The 24444-nt window shown below is 46.6% G+C and overlaps 1 protein-coding gene across 1 annotated transcript in view; it reads right to left on the minus strand.

The window, feature by feature from the left end:
- Positions 1-15257: 15257 nt before the first annotated feature.
- Positions 15258-24444, minus strand: part of LOC142097138 (uncharacterized) — a 28963-nt gene continuing 19776 nt past the window's right edge. Inside the window, exons 5-13 of the mRNA XM_075178751.1 lie at positions 24051-24112; positions 23504-23637; positions 19079-19175; positions 18940-19006; positions 18294-18363; positions 17187-17289; positions 16975-17091; positions 15994-16053; positions 15258-15907 (exon numbers count right to left, since the gene is read on the minus strand). Coding sequence (XP_075034852.1) covers positions 15818-15907; positions 15994-16053; positions 16975-17091; positions 17187-17289; positions 18294-18363; positions 18940-19006; positions 19079-19175; positions 23504-23637; positions 24051-24112 — 800 coding nt within the window. The 3' untranslated portion in view covers positions 15258-15817. The remainder of the gene's footprint in view (positions 15908-15993; positions 16054-16974; positions 17092-17186; positions 17290-18293; positions 18364-18939; positions 19007-19078; positions 19176-23503; positions 23638-24050; positions 24113-24444) is intronic.

Raw genomic sequence — 24444 nt, forward strand, 5'->3', positions numbered from 1 at the left:
ATTTCTAACTGTCAGTATCTCATTCTTTTCTTATAAAGAGATACAAAATATATAGACACTGTCCCAAAGGTCCAATACTTCATTTATTGTCTCACCCACGGGATTAAGACGTTTTTGACATGGGACAGAATTAGGGGTACACACACTACACTGACATAGTCATGAAGGTAGATAAAGGTTTTGTTTTTATGTTTATAGAAGCTGCTGATTTTAAGCAGGAGTTTTGGTGTAGAAATATGATTAGTTTTATAGATTACATGTGGTATTTGCCCTCCTAAGTTCTGCCTAAACTACATACGTCTCCTGAACAAAGTGTACAAAGTGTACAAGTGTACAAGTGTGCCTCTAGATGCACAAAGGGTGGAGGGAGACAGGAGACTCGCTGAAGGTGAATCAGGTAGATATACAGATATTCATCTCTGTGTAGGACATTGGAGTAAGATTTTTGCCACAAGACCTGACATAAGTGAAACCCTTTAGAAAATGTAAAATTTTCATGTTTTATATTTTTCATAGTTAGACGTGTGCTGGATACTGTTATATTTGACCCCTTCGCCCTCCTCACTCAGCCAGGTAGCTGAACGTGTGGGATTGAGAATGGCACGTGAGTTGGCAGAGGGTAAATAAGTTGATATACATTGGTTTTCAGTATTTTCCTAGGATAGGGGGCGACGTTGAGGTGACAATAGTAGCACATGAGTAGAACACTCACATTACATGAAGGACTTGTGACAGTGACACAGTTACCAACTGAAGTAGCTGTTAGTTAAGTTGAAGCTTACACACATGACTGTACATGACTTTAATAACAGGGCGGACGGAGCTGTCACATGGGCGGCAGGTTTTACGTGACAACCGACAAATCAATGTTTTGTTTTGGGTTTTTTCTTTTTTTTAAATTGTAAACACACATGAATTAGGTAATATATGAGATTTGTGTTACCTGAAGAATAAACAGTCTGGAAGGTGACGGGATGTGGTCAGGAGTCCTCTAGACCCTGGAGAGATGGACAAGGTAGTCCTGTGGCTCCCAGAGTATATCTTCCAGGCCTAGCGGAGGCAGCACCTAGTCTGGCCCAGCTGGGTACAGAAAGTATGTGCAAGCTGGTAAGAGCATACTGGTGGGCATCAGACGTTTCTTCTTAAGCTGGTAGGAAGGCAATGTCCTGTCTTACTAGATTGAGAGAGTGTCAAGAAGACGATACCAATGGAGTCATCCCATATCCCTCCTACAGATGGACTTTCTCCAGGTAAAAAAAATCAACTTCATCCAATTACCACCTTGCAGGATCTTCAAGTATATACTGGTGTACATATGAAGTATATCTGGGTAAAGGTGTATTGAAATGTTTCTAATATTGCTGTGTCATATTCAAGATTTTTGTTAGTAGATATGGTATCTCTAGAGTTATATAGAAGGTGATAGGAGTATTAATTTACTGGTAAAAGCTTTTAGATAATGAGTATAATGTATGAGCAGTGATAGTAAGTTACATACTCTTTATCAGCCACAAACCAGTGGGAATATAGAGTAACGGTACTAGGTAGAACGAATTGAATAGAATGACGGTTGAAACTTGATTGGAGTTGCCGGTAGCTTTGGCCACTAGTCCTCCCCACTATCAGAATCACCACTAAGCCGCCTCCTAACCTGTCACCCTTTGAGATATCTTTCTTGTGATGAGTTTATAATGTAGAGACTGTTCAATATCTTGTAAATAAAAACAAATAGTGAGACAGCAACAAAGGACGTTCAAAACACTGTCTCCTGATACGTTATACTAACAGTTATGAAGTTGGACTGGGAGAGCATGTTATGGAACAGTAATTTCCTACGCTCAGGTTGTTTGACAGACAGGTACCAAGTGTTGACAACCAGCATCACATCCCTAGGAGTAGCAGAGAGACACTTGTAACCATTCCATTCACTGCAGAGGAGCCAACACCCAGAGAAGGTTCTAATTACACTCGTGAATCTGTTCTGGGAGGCCCCAATTGCAGTTAGTAACACCTGAGCCAAGGACTTTGCAAAGACAGTTGTCCAGCATGAAGTAGTAGTTTTTCCTGATTTTCCTGTTCTGTGTTTCTCTCATTTCATTCTCTTTTCAGGACACTCAATTCTTTCAATTGTGGACAGGTGACAGAGGCTGGTTCAGGTGGTGATATTGAGGAGTTGGGGATGAAGGAGAAGTTGGTAGCACAATCGGTTCAGCCAATTACTCTATTCAATTCAGGGGTAAAGGAAAAAATTTGGAAACCTTGGTGCTCTGAGAAAGTGCGAGGGGCTATTGTCTGAGGAGTAAGTACGTTGACCCCATAGTTGAAGAGAGGTACATCCAGCGATGCCAGTCCAGTAATAATTCAGACTCAAGCAGGCATCCATGAGAATGATTATCATTCTTGGGTGAGTGCTGAGTGTGCTCTCACGTGCCTCAAAGACTATATCGAGTAGGACTAGTTCTCTTTCCACTAAATATTCCTGAGGTACCTGAATTATGAGTGGGAGGTCACTAGGGGAAAGGTAAGACAGATAGGTCCCTTAGTCTGGAGTCTCCCAATATTCGTCAGGCCGATCACTGTTTCACGTACCAAGAAACTGGAGACTGGGAAGAATGAACAGACAATAGTCCGCCCCACGGGTGTTGATGAAAAACCCGTTGATATTATTAGAGGGTGTTTACTAACACAGGTAGAAGGATAAAGGACATTGTTCATAGACATAGGATGATGTTATTGATGACATTATTTAAATGTTGTCTGAGCTAAAAGACGTGCCCCTGACACATGAACATGATAGGCATGAAGAACGTTCTATATTGTTGATACATGTTCTATCGTATCTTGTATCCTTCCAGATAATGTATTACATGTGTGGGTGAATGGCATACAAAGGGTTATCTCCGAGCTCCAGAGGTAAATGTTCCATAGGAAAAGAAAATTGTTTCTAGGATTTTGACTCTCTTTTATGGTAACCTGATATCCACAGTGTGGTCATACGCAAAGGGGGACATACATCACAGAACAATGACACGTACTACTGAGATCCTGCAATAAAACTTTTAGGGTGAGAGTGTTAGGTGTACTCTCAAAGGGTGGAGCTGTCAAAGTCAAATAATTGGATGAAGTAAACCAAATAAATGAATATTGTTTTACCTCGATTAATACGCCACGTGCTATGATGCAATTGCACTGGTTCATAACACACATTTACATATAACATGCTGCCCATTGTTCTCTCTCTCTGATCCTGACTACATGTGACCATGACTGTATCCCCTGGGTCTGGGTGAAGCACTTTAAGGAAAATGTAATGTATTCGGTAGGTTTATACTTTCCTGCTTCACTATAATATTGTGTATTGCTTTATTGTAACATCTTTAATGAATAAAAATGGCTGTAAATCCTGCTATATTTTGCAGTTAAATATAATTTGTCATCTGTGACTGGATCACTTATAAGTAACTTGGTATGCTATAAATTTAATTAAAGGAAATAGCACAGGGCGCTTATTTATATAAATGCAAATGTACTTATTTTGATATTGTAGGTATTTTGGGAAAGGAAATATCTTTATTTCTGAGACCAGGGAGGATATTAGTTTTTTGTTTTAACATTGCTAGGCAAAAACTTCAATTAGACACATGTGTTCAAATCTGTATAAAAATCACTGTCCTGTATTAAACATTGTTCTTCTTGTTCCATCTGACCTGCTGTCCGATACCTTCAACCAGGGTGAGCAAATAAACATCACTTGCTTCAAAGACCTGCTTGAAAACTTCTCTATCCCTGTCACCTACAGATTAGACCAAAATCGAATCCGTTCCCGGCTGTTTCTAAGGTTTGGACCCAGCATCCAGTACCACCACTCTGCCCGCTACCCAGCAGCCTGGTCCATGTGATAGGCCGGGGGGGATCCATCCACAGCAACCCTGATCTATAGGAAGAGGTCAGGAGTACCAGCCCAGGTGCCCAGTAACGGGGTACACTAACAGCGTCAGTTACCCAGAAGAAACCCCGTTCTGGATGCCGGTAAAGGAGTCCAGTGGTGACAGCATTTGTAAGCCCCTCCTACTGCGGTGAGAGGGCGCATTTGGGATAACGAAAGGGAACGGTAGCACAGTAAGCTCAGCCGGTTCCCAGCAGCAACAGACAGGGTGGCATAGGGGGTCCATCTTGTCACATCATCTTCTCCAGTCATTTCCAGTCTATTTTCTAATGATTCCTTCAGAACTGTCCCGATTGTCACCAATTTTAGCCAAAATCTGCACAGCAGCGATCTGTCCTAATGAAGGGTTTTGTCATTTTGCCAATGTTGCATTTTCTTCCCTCCATTCAATTCCAATAATAATAAATCCATCTATACAGTTCTCTAACTCCATCACGTAGTGTAAACCATCACCCATCGTATCTCCATCTATACATGTGTTCTATGCCCGGGCCAAAATCTGTCCTCTTCATTTCTCAGAATGGGGACTTTCATTTGCATTGTCAAGACAGATGTTTTAGGAAACCAAATCTGCATCAATGTGAGTATTATACTGACGTGCAGGAAGGGCGATTATTGGCTTATCTGAACCGTCTGCTTTACATATATATTACACATCACTGATAGAACATATATATATATTATTTATATACCTGGGTCTTAGGGACGGTCCCCTTTACCCTGGTGATGGTTCTTCAGCCCTCCCTCCCCATATATACGAGTCCCTTGGTTTGATTTAGAAGGACAGTCAGTATTACAGAACATATTCCTGTGCTCAGCCAGATCTAACTTACTGGGAGCACAATGATTAAACAACCACTTAATATGATATTTGAAGGCTCTGCCATGGAGAAGTGTATACTGTGCTTACCATGGGTGTAAGGTCTCCTTAGTCTATTTATTTTTATATATTCTCTATTCACTTCCTATATAGATGTCACTGAATTAACTTTTAAAAACTTAAATAACAAGTATTGAAAAATAGATAATAAAGTAGAATATAGAATGTTTTGGGGGTACAGCTAATAGTCACACAGTACAAGCACAGTACAGTCACACAGTACAAGCACAGCACAGTCACACAGTACAAGCACAGTACAGGCACACAGTACAGGCACAGTACAGTCACACAGTACAAGCACAGTCACACAGTACAGGCACAGTACAGTCACACAGTACAAGCACAGTACAGTCACACAGTACAGGCACAGTACAGTCACACAGTACAGTCACACAGTACAGGCACACAGTACAGGCACACAGTACAGTCACACAGTACAGGCACACAGTACAGTCACACAGTACAGTCACACAGTACAGGCACACAGTACAGGCACAGTACAGGCACACAGTACAAGCACAGTACAGTCACACAGTACAAGCACAGTACAGGCACAGTACAGTCACACAGTACAAGCACAGTACAGTCACACAGTACAAGCACAGTACAGTCACACAGTACAGGCACACAGTACAGTCTCACAGTACAGGCACACAGTACAGTCTCACAGTACAGTCACACAGTACAGTCACACAGTACAAGCACAGTACAGTCACACAGTACAGGCACACAGTACAAGCACAGTACAGTCACACAGTACAAGCACAGTACAGGCACACAGTACAGTCACACAGTACAAGCACAGTACAGTCACACAGTACAAGCACAGTACAGGCACACAGTACAGTCTCACAGTACAGTCACACAGTACAGTCACACAGTACAAGCACAGTACAGTCACACAGTACAGGCACACAGTACAAGCACAGTACAGTCACACAGTACAAGCACAGTACAGGCACACAGTACAGTCACACAGTACAAGCACAGTACAGGCACACAGTACAGTCTCACAGTACAGTCACACAGTACAGTCACACAGTACAAGCACAGTACAGTCACACAGTACAGGCACACAGTACAGGCACACAGTACAAGCACAGTACAGTCACACAGTACAGGCACACAGTACAGTCACAGTACAGTCACACAGTACAGTCACACAGTACAAGCACAGTACAGTCACACAGTACAGGCACACAGTACAGTCACACAGTACAGGCACACAGTACAGTCACACAGTACAGTCACACAGTACAGGCACACAGTACAGTCACACAGTACAAGCACAGTAGAGGCACACAGTACAGGCACACAGTACAAGCACAGTAAAGTCACACAGTACAGTCACACAGTACAGTCAAAGGTACAGTCACACAGTACAAAGCACAGTACAGGCACACAGTACAGGCACACAGTACAAGCACAGTACAGTCACACAGTACAGTCACACAGTACAAGCACAGTACAGTCACACAGTACAGTCACACAGTACAAGCACAGTACAGTCACACAGTACAAGCACAGTACAGTCACAGTACAGTCACACAGTACAAGCACAGTACAGTCACACGGTACAAGCACAGTACAGGCACAACAGTACAGTCACACAGTACAGTCACACAGTACAGGCACACAGTACAGTCACACAGTACAGTCAAAGTACAGTCACACAGTACAAGCACAGTACAGGCACACAGTACAGGCACACAGTACAGGCACACAGTACAAGCACAGTACAAGTCACACAGTACAGGCACACAGTACAAGCACAGTACAGGTCACACAGTACAGTCACACAGTACAAGCACAGTACAGTCGACAGTACAGTCACACAGTACAAGCACAGTACAGTCACACGGTACAAGCACAGTACAGGCACACAGTACAGGCACACAGTACAGTCACACAGTACAGTCACACAGTACAGGCACACAGTACAGTTACACAGTACAGTCACACAGTACAGGCACACAGTACAGACACACAGTACAGTCACACAGTACAGGCACACAGTACAGGCACACAGTACAGTCACAGTACAGTCACACAGTACAGGCACACAGTACAGGCACACAGTACAGTCACAGTACAGTCACACAGTACAGGCATACAGTACAGTCACACAGTACAGGCACACAGTACAGGCACAGTACAGTCACACAGTACAGCCACACAGTAAACAAGGCATACAGTACAGTCACACAGTACAGGCACACAGTACAGGCACACAGTACAGTTACACAGTACAGTCACACAGTACAGGCACACAGTACAGGCATACAGTACAGTCACACAGTACAGTCACACAGTACAGTCACAGTACAGGCACACAGTACAGTCACACAGTACAGTCACAGTACAGGCACACAGTACAGTCACACAGTACAGGCACACAGTACAGGCACAGTACAGTCACACAGTACAGGCATACAGTACAGTCACACAGTACAGGCACAGTACAGTCACACAGTACAGTCACACAGTACAGTCACACAGTACAGGCACAGTACAGTCACACAGTACAGGCATACAGTACAGTCACACAGTACAGGCACACAGTACAGGCACACAGTACAGTCACACAGTACAGTCACAGTACAGGCACACAGTACAGTCACACAGTACAGGCACACAGTACAGTCACACAGTACAGTCACACAGTGTGTATCTACACTACATGCTCCTTACTTCAGGATGACGTTTGTCTAACGCAGGGTATTATATATTATATTCTTCCTCGCTGCTCTCTGGGGAACTAAAGTACATTTAAATAAATTGTAATAAATCACAGTTATTCTATTCCTCCCTCCGTCCCGTAGACACCTGTCCCACACTGTAGTCTGAGCGTGAGCCCTCCGCACGTCTCTATAGACGCTCTATATGGCGGGTGGTGTCCATCCAAAACCCACAAGAGCTGACCTTTTATCGAAACGTTTTGCCCTGTTATCAGATCCAGTATTGGCGCAAGGAACCGCGTCATGACCCAGTTTCACTCGGAACCCCAATGTCGGATCTTGACAGATGTCTCTGAATCTGAACTGCTCATCTGTAAATACCATGTCTGTCTGTCTGCCTGTCTGTCTGTGTCTGTCTGTCTGTCTGTCTGTCTGTGTCTGTCTGTCTATCTGTGTCTGTCTGTCTGTCTGTGTCTGTCTGTCTATCTGTGTCTGTCTGTGTGTCTGTCTGTCTGTCTGTCTGTCTGTCTATCTATCTGTGTCTGTCTGTCTATCTGTGTGTGTCTGTCTGTCTATCTGTGTCTGCCTGTCTGTCTGTCTATCTATCTGTGTCTGTCTGTCTGTCTGTCTGTGTCTGTCTGTGTCTGTCTGTCTGTCTGTCTATCTGTGTCTGTCTGTCTATCTGTGTGTGTCTGTCTGTCTATCTGTGTCTGTCTGTCTGTCTGTCTATCTATCTATCTATCTATCTGTCTGTCTATCTGTGTGTGTCTGTCTGTCTATCTGTGTCTGTCTGTCTGTGTCTGTTTGTCTGTCTGTGTCTGTCTGTGTCTGTCTGTCTGTCTATCTGTCTATCTGTGTCTGTCTGTCTGTCTGTGTCTGTCTGTCTATCTGTGTCTGTCTGTTTGTCTGTGTCTGTCTGTCTGTTGTGTCTGTGTCTGTCTGTCTATCTGTGTGTGTCTGTCTGTCTATCTGTGTCTGTCTGTCTGTCTGTCTGTCTATCTATCTGTGTCTGTCTGTCTGTCTATCTGTGTGTGTCTGTCTGTCTATCTGTGTCTGTCTGTCTGTCTGTTCTATCTGTGTCTGTCTGTCTGTGTCTGTCTGTCTGTGTCTGTCTGTCTATCTGTGTCTGTCTGTTTGTCTGTGTCTGTCTGTGTGTCTGTGTCTGTCTGTCTGTGTGTCTGTGTCTGTCTGTCTATCTGTGTGTGTGTCTGTCTATCTATCTGTGTCTGTCTGTCTGTCTATCTATCTGTGTCTGTCTGTCTGTTTATCTGTGTGTGTCTGTCTGTCTATCTGTGTCTGTCTGTCTGTCTATCTGTGTCTGTCTGTCTGTCTGTGTCTGTCTATCTGTGTCTGTCTGTCTGTCTGTCTGTCTGTGTCTGTCTGTCTGTCTATCTGTGTCTGTCTGTGTCTGTCTATCTGTGTCTGTCTGTCTGTGTCTGTCTGTCTGTCTATCTGTGTCTATCTGTCTGTCTGTGTCTGTCTGTCTATCTGTGTCTGTCTGTCTGTCTATCTGTGTCTGTCTGTCTGTGTGTCTGTCTGTCTGTGTCTGTCTGTGTGTCTGTCTGTCTGCACATGGGGCTATAAGTCTTCATGAATTGTTCCCACCTGTCCCCCATCTCTCGCTCTGCCTGTATCACAGAGGGATCCTTGTTATATTTGGGTAAGACGAGAAGTCTGCAGACCGTGAGAACTTTCGCACACGCCTATATGTATAGAATACTTGGAGTACAATGTTTAATCACTGGGCATGGTTATAATTTCCTGTAATAATATACAGAATTATCTATTATTAATAACATTATCAGAATGAAGCCGTCTCACTATATAATTTGTTTGCCAACAAGGAGTGGTCTGAGGGTACGGCTGCCACCTCCACCCTGCCAGGGAGACTACATGTGCCAACTCTTCTATTACTGGCACCGGTCCCGGGGCCTCGCTCAGCAACTGCGGGCGTCAGTCAGATCTTGTGTATAAGGCGGAGCGTGTCCAAGTAATGTGTCCCATGTAGACGTAGTTCTACATCTCAGAGAAACGAAGGAGTAAGATACCGATCACAGGAAATACGTCCGACTGTTTATAATATATATATACACATATACATATACACATATATACATATATATTCATATATCAGAGCCCCGGGGTCTATATAGCTGCTCATTGTCCCGACTTTGCAGTCCAAACATTTCAAACTCTATCCTGATAAATGTCCTATTATCCTGTATATCCCTATGTCTATTATTATTCTGTAACATAATCCCTCCACACGTGGCCGTGCTGGGAATATCCGGCTAATGTTAGATAGACGGGGAGCGACAGGTGGGAGCAGTCATGTGACTTCACACCAGTCCCTCCTTTTACACAGCTGGAAATATCCCTATAATTATCTGCCTCTGTCGTTTATAGGGGAATAGTCACTGAAAGCACCATTGTCCCATTCACTAACGTGAGATATCAGGGTTATAGTACCAAAAACGTCCCTGTCTTATAATACTCTGTATATATGTATAGTGCACAGTACCACTTCCATCTATACTGTGTACACTGCGCGGCTACCTGTCTTATAATACTCTGTATATATGTATAATGCACAGTACCACTTCCCTCTATACTGTGTACACTGCACGGCTGCCTGTCTTATACTACTCTGTATATATGTATAATGCACAGTACCACTTCCCTCTATACTGTGTACACTGCACGGCTGCCTGTCTTATACTACTCTTGGGGCTGGGCTGGGGGTATAGGTGTCGGAGGGCAGGGGCTGGGGTTACAGGAGCTGGGGGCAGGGCTGGTGTTATAGGAGTCGGGGGCAAGGGCTGCTGGTATAGGTGCTGGAGGGCAGGGCTGGGGGTCTAGAAGCCAAGGGCAGGGCTGGGGGTATAGGAGCCAGGGGGCAGGGCTGAGGGTATAGGAGCCAGGGACAGGGCTGAGGGTATAGGAGCCAAGGGCAGGGCTGGGGGTCTAGGAGCCAAGGACAGGGCTGGGGGTCTAGGAGCCAAGGGCAGGGCTGGGGGTCTAGGAGCCAAGGACAGGGCTGGGGGTCTAGGAGCCAAGGGCAGGGCTGGGGGTCTAGGAGCCAAGGGCAGGGCTGGGGGTCTAGGAGCCAAGGACAGGGCTGGGGGTCTAGGAGCCAAGGACAGGGCTGGGGGTCTAGGAGCCAAGGACAGGGCTGGGGGTCTAGGAGCCAAGGGCAGGGCTGGGGGTCTAGGAGCCAAGGGCAGGGCTGAGGGTCTAGGAGCCAAGGACAGGGCTGGGGGTCTAGGAGCCAAGGACAGGGCTGGGGGTCTAGGAGCCAAGGGCAGGGCTGAGGGTATAGGAGCCAGGGGCAGGGCTGGGGGTCTAGGAGCCAAGGACAGGGCTGGGGGTCTAGGAGCCAAGGGCAGGGCTGAGGGTATAGGAGCCAAGGGCAGGGCTGGGGGTATAGGAGCCAAGGGCAGGGCTGAGGGTATAGGAGCCAAGGGCAGGGCTGAGGGTATAGGAGCCAGGGGCAGGGCTGGGGGTATAGGAGCCAGGGGCAGGGCTGAGGGTATAGGAGCCAAGGGCAGGGCTGGGGGTCTAGGAGCCAAGGGCAGGGCTGAGGGTATAGGAGCCAGGGGCAGGGCTGGGGGTCTAGGAGCCAAGGACAGGGCTGGGGGTCTAGGAGCCAAGGACAGGGCTGGGGGTCTAGGAGCCAAGGACAGGGCTGGGGGTCTAGGAGCCAAGGGCAGGGCTGGGGGTCTAGGAGCCAAGGACAGGGCTGGGGGTCTAGGAGCCAAGGACAGGGCTGGGGGTCTAGGAGCCAAGGACAGGGCTGGGGGTCTAGGAGCCAAGGACAGGGCTGGGGGTCTAGGAGCCAAGGGCAGGGCTGGGGGTCTAGAAGCCAAGGGCAGGGCTGGGGGTCTAGGAGCCAAGGACAGGGCTGGGGGTCTAGGAGCCAAGGACAGGGCTGGGGGTCTAGGAGCCAAGGGCAGGGCTGAGGGTATAGGAGCCAGGGGCAGGGCTGGGGGTCTAGGAGCCAAGGACAGGGCTGGGGGTCTAGGAGCCAAGGGCAGGGCTGAGGGTATAGGAGCCAGGGGCAGGGCTGGGGGTCTAGGAGCCAAGGGCAGGGCTGAGGGTATAGGAGCCGGGGGCAGGGCTGAGGGTATAGGAGCCAAGGGCAGGGCTGGGGGTCTAGGAGCCAGGGGCAGGGCTGGGGGTCTAGGAGCCAAGGGCAGGGCTGAGGGTATAGGAGCCGGGGGCAGGGCTGGGGGTATAGGAGCCAAGGACAGGGCTGGGGGTCTAGGAGCCAAGGGCAGGGCTGAGGGTATAGGAGCCAGGGGCAGGGCTGGGGGTATAGGAGCCAAGGACAGGGCTGGGGGTCTAGGAGCCAAGGGCAGGGCTGAGGGTATAGGAGCCAGGGGCAGGGCTGGGGGTACTGGAGACGGGGGCAGGGCTGGGGGTATATTAAGGTGAACTTCACACACACACATAACACTGAGACTATATCAGGACACACATTTGCATGTTTGAAAGCTTTGTAAATAAACATTAATTTTTTCATAGGATCTCATAGCAACATCGCCATCTTGTGGTTATATGAGAAATGACGCATAGTAGGAACAATGTTATCCTGTTTATGCCGATTCCCTTTCTACTGTCCAAGGACCACATGAGACAGGAATATGAATAGAGAGTGAGCAGATCAGTGTGACCAGAAGCAGACAATATGGATGGTGCAGTGATAGATGAGAGTTATTGTGACTGGATCACTATTAAATAACTTTTGGTAAAAATGTATTTAAAGCAAATAGCGCAGGGCACTTACCGTATTTCCCCAAGTATAAGACGCACCTTAATTTTGGGGCCCAAAATGCAAAAAAAGATGTATTATATAAAGTTATTGAACTCAATGCAATGTGCAGCAGGAGGAATCAAAAGGCTCTTTCTAATTTTTGCCACAGAGCACACTATGGAGGAGCCTGCAATTTGTCACAGAGCACACTGTAGCTTGTAATTTGTGATTCACTAGAGCAGCTTACACATTCACACCAAAATGAGGCAGTGAGGCAATGAGGCAATGAGCGCTACTGCACAGTCTTGCCCCAAGCGTGTCTACGTGACTTGTCTAATGTCAACAAGACTGTGCAGCTTTTGTAGGGGAAACACAGGAATCTGCAGCGGCGATCATCGGAACTGTCAGTCATGTGACTGACAGCGCTGACACTGTGGGAGGCGCCTGCAGGACCTGAAGGTCCTTTTGTAACGGCTGACATGCTAAACACCTCTGGAGCTGCTGGAGCTGTTGGAGCTGATTAGCGCTGATTAGCGGGGACTCCTCACACCGGATGCCGACTTCTTCAATCAGGTAAGTGGAACTTGCATTGTATAAGACGCACCTTTTTTTTAGACCCAAAATTTGGGGTAAAAAGGTGCGTCTTATACATGGGGAAATACGGTATTTATGTAATTGCACGTGCACTTATTTTTGATATTGTGTATGTTGTGAGATAGGAAATCGTTATTTCTGAGACCAGGGGAAGAAATTCATCTCTTGTTTAACCTTTCTGTAGGATATGCCTATTTCTGATGTATATATCTGATACAATGAGACTGTGTTTACCAAGTCTTTGGTGTATTGTGATGTGGGGAAGTGGCTTGTTTGGTTTTTTTTGTTTTGTTGTTGTTGTTCTGTGGAAATGTGTATTCGGCAACTGTCTGAAGTATTCATGCCAGTCAGACCTTTTGACTTGCTAGTGGGTCTCCTGCCTCTGAAATAAGATCCAGGAAATCACAGCAAGGTTATTAAGAATTTCATAGCTAAGTATAAATATTAGTGGCTTTGCAATGCATGTAAATCTATGTTTTGGTAAACGGGGTTACATCCTGATTCTAAAAATAGCTGTGTCCAAATCTGTATAAAATGCACTAACTTAGAGACTGAAATGTATCATTCTGATGTTCCATCTGACCTGACCACTGATATCTTAAATTAGTGGAACTGTCCTTGTTGGGACACTTGAGCATTAACATCACTCTGCTTCAAGACCTGCTTGACAACTTCTTCAATATCGCTGTAATCCTGTGACCTACAGATTAGACCCTAAATCTAATCCGTTCTCCGGCTGTCTGAGGTTTGGAGCCAGCTCTCCAGTACCACCGCTCTGCCTGTTACCTGCACCTCTGGTCAGTGTGATCGGCCAGGGAGGATCCATCCACAGCACCCTGATCTATAGTAAGAGGTCCGGAGTTACCAGCCCAAGTGTACCAGCAAAGGAGTACACTAGCAGTGACAGAAGGAATGTGGTTCTGAGCGCCATAAAGGAGCTCAGTGGTGGCAGCATTATAAGCCCCTCCTACTGCGACAAGAGGGCGCATTTGGAATAACGAAAGGGAACGGTGGCAAAGTAAGCCCAGCCGGTTCCCAGCAACAACAGACAGGTTTAGCATAGGCGGTCCATCCTGTCACAGTTATATTAATAAATACATTGCTGACGGTCAGCTGGGATCTTGTGCCCTCTCCACACATGCTATTTAGTGCAAGGGGGGCATTAAAGTGTTCTTATAGGATGCAGCAGTTTCCTATAGTGTAAGGACTGCTGAACAAACGCTTTGTGAACCCAAATGGTTCTTTATTTTGATAGTATAGAATAATATGTTGCTCTGTGTATTACTGCACCTCCTGCCATGGATTATAATATGTAGCTCTGTGTATTACTGCACCTCCTGCCGTGGACTATAATATGTTGCTCTGTTTATTACTGCACCTCCTGCTTTGTAGATTATAATATAATATAATATCATGGGTGAAAAGAACAGAAGGGGGTACACTATGTTAGTTCCACCTTTGCTTCTCTAGCAGGTCACAGCAATCTTGACCATTGTGACTGTCCTGTGAATTTCTGGGCTTGTGGCAGATATGACTGCAGGGGAGACGTAGAAGAAGGTACGGAGACACGATCGCGCTTCAGCGTGGGAGTAGGAGCTTAGCCGCGTATGAAAGAAACCTTTATGTGCATTACTACCCTTACTAAATGTAATTGTATTTTATTATTGTTTTTAATCAAATTTTATATTGGAACACTACACTATTGGGGGAATCTTTGTCTTTTCTTGTCTCCTGTTGGGTAACTGGGACAACTGAATCCGGAAAAAGTTACAGAGACGCGATCACACTCTGGTGTATCAGCAGGAACTTAGACGTGTGTGAAAGATACCCTGATGTGTACTGTTACCCTTACGTAATGTAAGTGAATTTCATTGGTGTTCATTAAACAATTCTATTTTGGAATACTACACTACAAGGGAATCCTTGTTTTTGCTTTCTCCCCATATCTATATGAACTGTATGGTGAATCTTGGAAAAACGTATGAGAGCGCATTTCGATTGGCCATTTGGAACTAGATTCAGAATCAAGAAAGACTATGTACTGGGATTGTTATCGCTTTACATTGTGATTATGACCATTTTATTTTATTCTTCATTTTTTATTTATTGATATTGATGTATATCTATTTGTGTTGTGATACTCAGAAGACCTGTTTATTCCATTACCGTCCTTTTTGCGCCTTATTCCAATTTTCTGTGTTATCTTCACGTATCACTGAATCCTATCACCTCTGTCTGGGGTCGTTTTCTAGTGTATACAGTGAGCTTCTGTGTGACAGGAGATTAGTGATGACTACAACTCATCTACAGATCGAACCAATTCCCCGAACAAAGCTGATTGTCAGATGTTACTGTCCAGGAGAGGGCAGAGGTTCGGTGGAAATAAATGGGAAACGGAGTCCATGGTAAATATAAATTGTTTATGTTATTGTAAAACTCCACTCGCACTCAATGTAAAACTCCACTCGCACTCAACACCAGGCAGTTACAGACAACTCTATTTTAGAAATCTTCACAATCAAACTGTAAATATCCAGCCAATCAGATTATAGCAGGCACCCATCGCCACCTCCATTCTAGAGCTTCCAACAGCACCTTTTAGATCCCTAATATCACATTATCAGACTAAGGCTATCAGACTTGTGTTGGACAAATATCTCCAGGTGACACAATCTCATCTGAGTCCATCACTCATGAGAGAAGGTTGCAGGAGATACCTGAGTCCATCTAAGGACAAGATTCCACTTGGGCCTGTATACTATCATCTTGGGGCCACATGGAGTTGGATATCAGGGCTGTGAACAAGCTGTAGACCGCAGGAAATAACCCAATAAAAGTTACAGCAGACCTTGATGTATAATAGGGAGTAGAGGTTGTGAGAGATCTACCAATCACAGCACCGGATCTCAAGAGATAAAAGACTTCAATGAGGTTGGTCATCATAGGAGAGGAATGACAGGACTTCCTCATGCTTCAAATTTCTGGTAAATGGATTCAACATAGAGAAGAACTTTCTGCCAATCTGGACCTTGTGTTTGGAGCATATAGTCTGGAGTCTGCAAGGAAGTTGGAAACATCAGAATCATGGGCAGTGAAAATGAAGCAAAACTAAGGAGAACACCGAAAATGGAGAGGGGCTTACCAGCAACGGTGATATTCGAACGCTCTCAGCGACATGGAAAGCCAACTGCAGATTCTTCCTCTGCAAAACACAGCAGATGTTTGCTGTAGGCTCAGTAGTTTCAGGACAGTGTCAAATGAGATGATGGACCCCGTGAGATGTTGGACCCTGTTTGATGAGTGAGCATTGTGAGATGATGGACCCCATGAGATGTTGGACCCTGTTTGATGAGTGAGCATTGTGAGATGTTGGACCCCATGAGATAATGGACCACGTGAGATGAGTGGACACTTTGAAAGATGGTCCACGGTTGGTCACAGACTCCGTGAGATGAAGGACCCCATGAGATGTTGAACCCAATGAGATCTTGGACCCTGTTTAATGAGTGAACAGTGTGATTTTATGGACCCCATGAGATGAGTGGACATTGTGGAAGATAGTCCAGGTTTGGTCACGGACTCTTTGAGATGATAGACCCGATGAGATGATGAACCCCATGATATCTTGGACCCTGTTTAATGAGTCAGCATTGTGAGATGATGGACCCCATGAGATGTTGGACACTGTTTGATGAGTGAGAATTGTGAGATGTTGGACCCCATGAGATGAGTGGACATTGTGGAAGATAGTCCACGTTTGTTCACAGACTCTTTGAGATGATGGACCCCATGAGATGATGGACCCCGTGAGATCTTGTACTCTGTTTAATGAGTGAGCATTGTGAGATGATGGACCCCATGAGATGTTGGACCCTGTTTAATGAGTGAGCATTCTGAGATGTTGGATCCCATGACACAATGGACCCCGTGAGATGTTGGACCCTGTTTAAAAAGGTGATGAACCTCATGAGATGATGGATCCTATTAGATGTTGGACCCTGTTTGATGTGTGAACATTGTGATATGTTGGACCCCATGAGATAATGGACCCCATGAGGTGATGGACCCTGTGAGGTTGCTATTTAATATCTGCAGTGTGTTAATAGGCTGTGAAGAGTCTTACCTTCTCCAGAGGACGGAGTTGTGAATATGGGATCTTTTGTGGGAGGTAGGAGTGAAGAAGAGCACAAAGGGCCATACCATCTACCCAGGATGTGCTGAAATTTGTGATGACCACGTGCTGGAAACAAATTGTGAGTTACGTCATGTGATGTAGATTGTAAGCTCATGTAAGCTGCAACTCACACCTTGCTGACCGTGTCTTGTTTCTCTCACCTTGTACCCACAGGTTCGGTCCTGGGCCCAGCGCAGGAAGACTCCTCTCTTTGAACCTCCATAACGACGGAAGAAAGACCCAGAATCCTCAGTCAAATTCTCACTACACAAAGGGGTATAAGCAGACAGTCAGCGGCACAGAAAATGGTCATATAAACTGTATATACACCGTAGAGTCAGTGTAACGGTAGGTGAACCGTAGGGTCAGTGTAACGGTAGGTGCACCGTAGGGTCAGGGTAACGGTAGGTGCACCGTAGGGTCAGTGTAACGGTAGGTGCACCATAGAGTCAGTGTAACGGTAGGTGCACCGTAGAGTCAGTGTAACGGTAGGTGCACCGTAGGGTCAGTGTAACGGTAGGTGCACCGTAGGGTCAGTGTAACGGTAGACCGTCCATAGAGTCAGTGTAACGGTAGGTACACCGTAGAGTCAGTGTAACGGTAGGTGCACCGTAGGGTCAGTGTAACGGTAGGTGCACCGTAGGGTCAGTGTAACGGTAGACCGTCCATAGAGTCAGTGTAACGGTAGGTGCACCGTAGGGTCAGTGTAACGGTAGACCGTCCATAGAGTCAGTGTAACGGTAGGTACACCGTAGAGTCAGTGTAATGGTAGGTACACCGTAGAGTCAGTGTAACGGTAGGTACACCGTAGGGTCAGGGTAACGGTAGGTACACCGTAGAGTCAGTGTAACAGTAGGTACACCGTAGGGTCAGGGTAACGGTAGGTACACCGTAGAGTCAGGGTAACGGTAGGTACACCGTAGAGTCAGGGTAACGGTAGGTACCCTGTAGGGTCAGTGTAACGGTAGGTGCACCGTAGGGTCAGGGTAACGGTAGGTACACCGTAGAGTCAGTGTAACGGTAGGTGCACCATAGGGTCAGTGTAATGGTAGGTGCACCGTAGGGTCAGGGTAACGGTAGGTGCACCGTAGAGTCAGGGTAGCGGTAGGTGCACCGTAGGGTCAGGGTAACGGTAGGTGCACCGTAGAGTTAGTCTCCAGTTTAATATGCTGGTTCTTATATTTAGCCATAGATAAGGACAGACAGATATATGAGACAGACGATGGAAGATTAGACAGCCAGAGATAATAATTCTGTGTATAACGCACGTGGGTTTAGACTGGTTCAGTAACGTTTCCAGACTTCCTCTTCTCTCTCTGCGTGATGATGATACAGCGTCTAAGGAACGACAGATACATATACTGGTTGCATACAGGGCACAGGCTGAACACGCTCCTATCTCAGTCTCCTATTATTCTCTATATGTTCAGACACCGCTGGACTATAACAGCACTGCGCTACATTATATGTTGGTGCTATTCACATTATAATAATCCCTGAGTCTCTTGTGTCCGTTCTGTGATCCCTGATCTTATTGATACACTCACTGAGTCACTGACTGATCCAGATCACGGTGCCCCCTGCTCTAACCCTATCCAGGGCACCAGGACTGGCTTGTGGGAGTCCCTGGTTACATTGGGGCACCCATTAGACTGCGCCCCAGATGAGCCAATGAAAACTGTGAGCAATACAGTGGGTCCATTCAGCATTTCGCTCCATGGGCCGAGTGTGCATTAGACAATGATGATTCTGTACCCTCCATTGCTCCATGGGCACATATGATTCTTATCTGACGTGTGTTTTGCCTTCCCTAAGACATGTCATTGTAAGTGTAAGTGTCTTCTTATTTAATGCTAGAACTCACATAATAAGTTTTACAAAGTGGGACCTGTAGAAAGGCTCCCTCTGTCTCACCTAAATCCTGGGATGGAGAACTTCCGGGGGGTACACTCATGAGGCTGCTAGACTTCATGATGGGCTCCTGCAATGGAAATGGAGAAGTGAGAGCACAGAAAGATCAGGGCAGGTAGGAAGATATGAAATGTACACTCACCTGCAATGAAGACAGTATGACTCCTCGAGGAAGACTCCGGTACCCCTGGAGAGAGCCATTCATAGTAGAGGTCTTGGCCCAATCCACAGTGTCTGACCTGTGTGACAAGAAGGGTTCCAACATATCTGTTTTGCCACGTCACATACCTAGAGCACCAACTCACTAACCATGACCACGATGGTCCATTACCAGCCGTCATCTACAGTCCCTGCTCACTAACCAAGACCTCAATAGTCCATTACCAGCCGTCATCTACAGTCCCTGCTCACTAACCAGGACCACGATGGTCCATTACCAGCCATCATCTACAGTCCCTGCTCACTAACCAAGACCTCAATAGTCCATTACCAGCCGTCATCTACAGTACCTGCTCACTAACCAAGACCTCAATAGTCCATTACCAGCTGTCATCTACAGTCCCTGCTCACTAACCACGACCTCAATAGTCCATTACCAGCCATCATCTACAGTCCCTGCTCACTAACCAAGACCTCAATAGTCCATTACCAGCTGTCATCTACAGTCCCTGCTCACTAACCAAGACCTCAATAGTCCATTACCAGCCATCATCTACAGTCCCTGCTCACTAACCAAGACCTCAATAGTCCATTACCAGCTGTCATCTACAGTCCCTGCTCACTAACCAAGACCTCAATAGTCCATTACCAGCTGTCATCTACAGTCCCTGCTCACTAACCAAGACCTCAATAGTCCATTACCAGCCATCATCTACAGTCCCTGCTCACTAACCAAGACCTCAATAGTCCATTACCAGCTGTCATCTACAGTCCCTGCTCACTAACCAAGACCTCAATAGTCCATTACCAGCCATCATCTACAGTCCCTGCTCACTAACCAAGACCTCAATAGTCCATTACCAGCTGTCATCTACAGTCCCTGCTCACTAACCAAGACCTCAATAGTCCATTACCAGCCATCATCTACAGTCCCTGCTCACTAACCAAGACCTCAATAGTCCATTACCAGCCGTCATCTACAGTCCCTGCTCACTAACCAAGACCTCAATAGTCCATTACCAGCTGTCATCTACAGTCCCTGCTCACTAACCAAGACCTCAATAGTCCATTACTAGCTGTCATCTACAGTCCCTGCTCACTAACCAGGACCTCAATAGTCCATTACCAGCTGTTATCTACAGTCCCTGCTCACTAACCAAGACCTCAATAGTCCATTACTAGCCGTCATCTACAGTACCTGCTCACTAACCAAGACCTCAATAGTCCATTACCAGCCGTCATCTACAGTCCCTGCTCACTAACCAAGACCTCAATAGTCCATTACCAGCCATCATCTACAGTCCCTGCTCACTAACCAAGACCTCAATAGTCCATTACCAGCTGTCATCTACAGTACCTGCTCACTAACCAAGACCTCAATAGTCCATTACCAGCTGTCATCTACAGTCCCTGCTCACTAACCAAGACCTCAATAGTCCATTACCAGCTGTCATCTACAGTCCCTGCTCACTAACCAAGACCTCAATAGTCCATTACCAGCCGTCATCTACAGTCCCTGCTCACTATCCATGACCTCTATGGTTCGTTACCAGCCGTCATCTGCAGTCCTTGCTCACTAATCAAGACCACAATGGTCCATTACCAGCAGTCATCTACAGTCCCTGCTCACTAACTATGACCACGATGGTCCATTACCAGCCGTCATCTACAGTCCCTGTTCACTAACCAAGACCTCAATAGTCCATTACCAGCCGTCATCTACAGTCCCTGCTCACTAACCAGGACCACGATGGTCCATTACCAGCCGTCATCTACAGTCCCTGCTCACTAACCAAGACCTCAATAGTCCATTACCAGCCGTCATCTACAATCCCTGCTCACTAACCATGACCACGATGGTCCATTACCAGTCGTCATCAACAATCCCTGCTCACTAACCATGACCACGATGGTCCATTACCAGCTGTCATCTACAGTCCCTGCTCACTATCCATGACCACGATGGTCCATTACCAGCCGCCATCTACAGTCCCTGCTCACTAACCATGACCACGATGGTCCATTACCAGCCATCATCTACAGTCCCTGCTCACTAACCATGACCACGATGGTCCATTACCAGCCGTCATCTACAGTCCCTGCTCACTAACCATGACCACGATGGTCCATTACCAGCCGTCATCTACAGTCCCTGCTCACTAACCATGACCACGATGGTCCATTACCAGCCGTCATCTACAGTCCCTGCTCACTAACCATGACCACGATGGTCCATTACCAGCCGTCATCTACAGTCCCTGCTCAGTAACCATGACCACGATGGTCCATTACCAGCAGTCATCTACAGTCTCTGCTCACTAACCATGACCACGATGGTCCATTACCAGCCGTCATCTACAGTCCCTGCTCACTAACCATGACCACAATGGTCCATTACCAGTTGTCATCTACAGTCCCTGCTCACTAACCAAGACCACAATGGTCCATTACCAGCCGTCATCTACAATCCCTGCTCACTAACCATGACCACGATGGTCCATTACCAGTCGTCATCTACAATCCCTGCTCACTAACCAAGACCACGATGGTCCATTACCAGTCGTCATCTACAGTCCCTGCTCACTAACTATGACCACGATGGTCCAGTACCAGCCGTCATCTACAGTCCCTGCTCACTAACCAAGACCACAATGGTCCATTACCAGCAGTCATCTACAGTCTCTGCTCACTAACCAAGACCACAATGGTCCATTACCAGCAGTCATCTACAGTCTCTGCTCACTAACCATGACCACGATGGTCCATTACCAGCGTCATCTACAGTCCCTGCTTACTAACCAAGACCACGATGGTCCATTACCAGTCGTCATCTACAATCCCTGCTCACTAACCATGACCACAATGGTCCATTAGCAGCCATCATCTACAGTCCCTGCTCACTAACCATGACCACGATGGTCCATTACAAGTTGTCATCTACAGTCCCTGCTCACTAACTATGACCACGATGGTCCAGTACCAGCCGTCATCTACAGTCCCTGCTCACTAACCATGACCAGGATGGTCCATTACCAGCCGACATCTACAGTCCCTGCTCACTAACCATGACCACGATGGTCCATTACCAGCCGTCATCTACAGTCTCTGCTCCCTAACCATGACCACGATGGTCCATTACCAGCCGTCATCTACAGTCTCTGCTCACTAACCATGACCACGATGGTCCATTACCAGCCGTCATCTACAGTCCCTGCTCAGTAACCATGACCACAATGGTCCATTACCAGTTGTCATCTACAGTCCCTGCTCACTAACCAAGACCACAATGGTCCATTACCAGCCGTCATCTACAATCCCTGCTCACTAACCATGACCACGATGGTCCATTACCAGCAGTCATCTACAGTCTCTGCTCACTAACCATGACCACGATGGTCCATTACCAGCCGTCATCTACAGTCCCTGCTCACTAACCATGACCACAATGGTCCATTACCAGTTGTCATCTACAGTCCCTGCTCACTAACCAAGACCACAATGGTCCATTACCAGCCGTCATCTACAATCCCTGCTCACTAACCATGACCACGATGGTCCATTACCAGTCGTCATCAACAATCCCTGCTCACTAACCATGACCACGATGGTCCATTACCAGCTGTCATCTACAGTCCCTGCTCACTAACCATGACCACGATGGTCCATTACCAGCCGTCATCTACAGTCCCTGCTCACTAACCATGACCACGATGGTCCATTACCAGCCGTCATCTACAGTCCCTGCTCACTAACCATGACCACGATGGTCCATTACCAGCCGTCATCTACAGTCCCTGCTCACTAACCATGACCACGATGGTCCATTACCAGCCGTCATCTACAGTCCCTGCTCAGTAACCATGACCACGATGGTCTATTACCAGCAGTCATCTACAGTCTCTGCTCACTAACCATGACCACGATGGTCCATTACTAGCCGTCATCTACAGTCCCTGCTCACTAACCATGACCACAATGGTCCATTACCAGTTGTCATCTACAGTCCCTGCTCACTAACCAAGACCACAATGGTCCATTACCAGCCGTCATCTACAATCCCTGCTCACTAACCATGACCACGATGGTCCATTACCAGTCGTCATCTACAATCCCTGCTCACTAACCAAGACCACGATGGTCCATTACCAGTCGTCATCTACAGTCCCTGCTCACTAACCATGACCACGATGGTCCATTACCAGCCGCCATCTACAGTACCTGCTCACTAACCAAGACCACGATGGTCCATTACCAGCTGTCATCTACAGTCCCTGCTCACTAACCAAGACTAGCATAGGGCAATACCTGCCATCCCCGACAGCCCAGGTTACTATCCATTCCTACAACAATCCATCCCCTGCCATTACTGACCAGTTCCCTCTATATTCCTTCCTCAGTTATCTCTCACCCGTTTCCAGACAGTTTCTGGTTTTCTCGCTCACATCTCTCCAGGTTCTCCTGAGCCTCCTGACGGAATCTCTCTGCTACAGATACGGCTATGCGGAGGTCTGACTGCAGCAGATTCAGGTCCTGCACCTCACCCTGCAGGGGTCACACATAGAATGCGAAAGATCATGAAAGGTGAGTTCTGGGGTTGGAGATGGGTTTGGAATAAAACTGGGAAAAGAAGACTATAGTAAGCTCTGTAAGAGAAAGTGACTGAGGGAGATCAGTATAGAGAGGGGGTGATGGGGAGGGAGAGGAGCTGTAAAATGAGGGGGAGGGCTGTATAATGAGGGGGAGGAGCCGTAAAATGAGGGGAGGGCTATATAATGAAGGGGAGATGTATAAAGAGGTGGAGGGGCTGTATAATTGAGGGGTTCGATCAGTACTACAAGGATGTAGCAGAACAGCTGGGGAAGGAGAATAGAGAGGAGGAGCTGTATAATGAGGGGGAGGGGCTGTATAATGAGGGGGAGGAGCTCTATAGGGAGGCAGTTTAGTTTTTGTCTGACCTGCAGCTCAGTTATTCTCTCCTTTAATTTCATGTTTTCTGTCTCCAGCTGGTGAACACAATCTGAGAAACCAATAGTGCAGTATTGAGCATGGTCGTATTATGAAATGATTGTGATATATATAAAATCTCTGTCCCAACCAACGCGTCTTTGTGTCTTTCATTGTTTGAGCAACACGTTCATCTGTCCTGATCTCACGTTTACACATAAAGATGTAACACGCCGCTATCTGAAGGTGATCAATCAGTATTGTCATGCTCGGAGCCACAAAACCCTGCAGCGCGGAACAGCCGGTAAATCACATTCTACTTAATACATATCACATGTAATATAAACCATATGTAATACATATCACACGTAATATAAATCATATGTAATACATATCACACGTAAT

The sequence above is a fragment of the Mixophyes fleayi genome, chromosome 7, assembly GCF_038048845.1.
Source record: "Mixophyes fleayi isolate aMixFle1 chromosome 7, aMixFle1.hap1, whole genome shotgun sequence".
NCBI lineage: Eukaryota > Metazoa > Chordata > Amphibia > Anura > Limnodynastidae > Mixophyes > Mixophyes fleayi.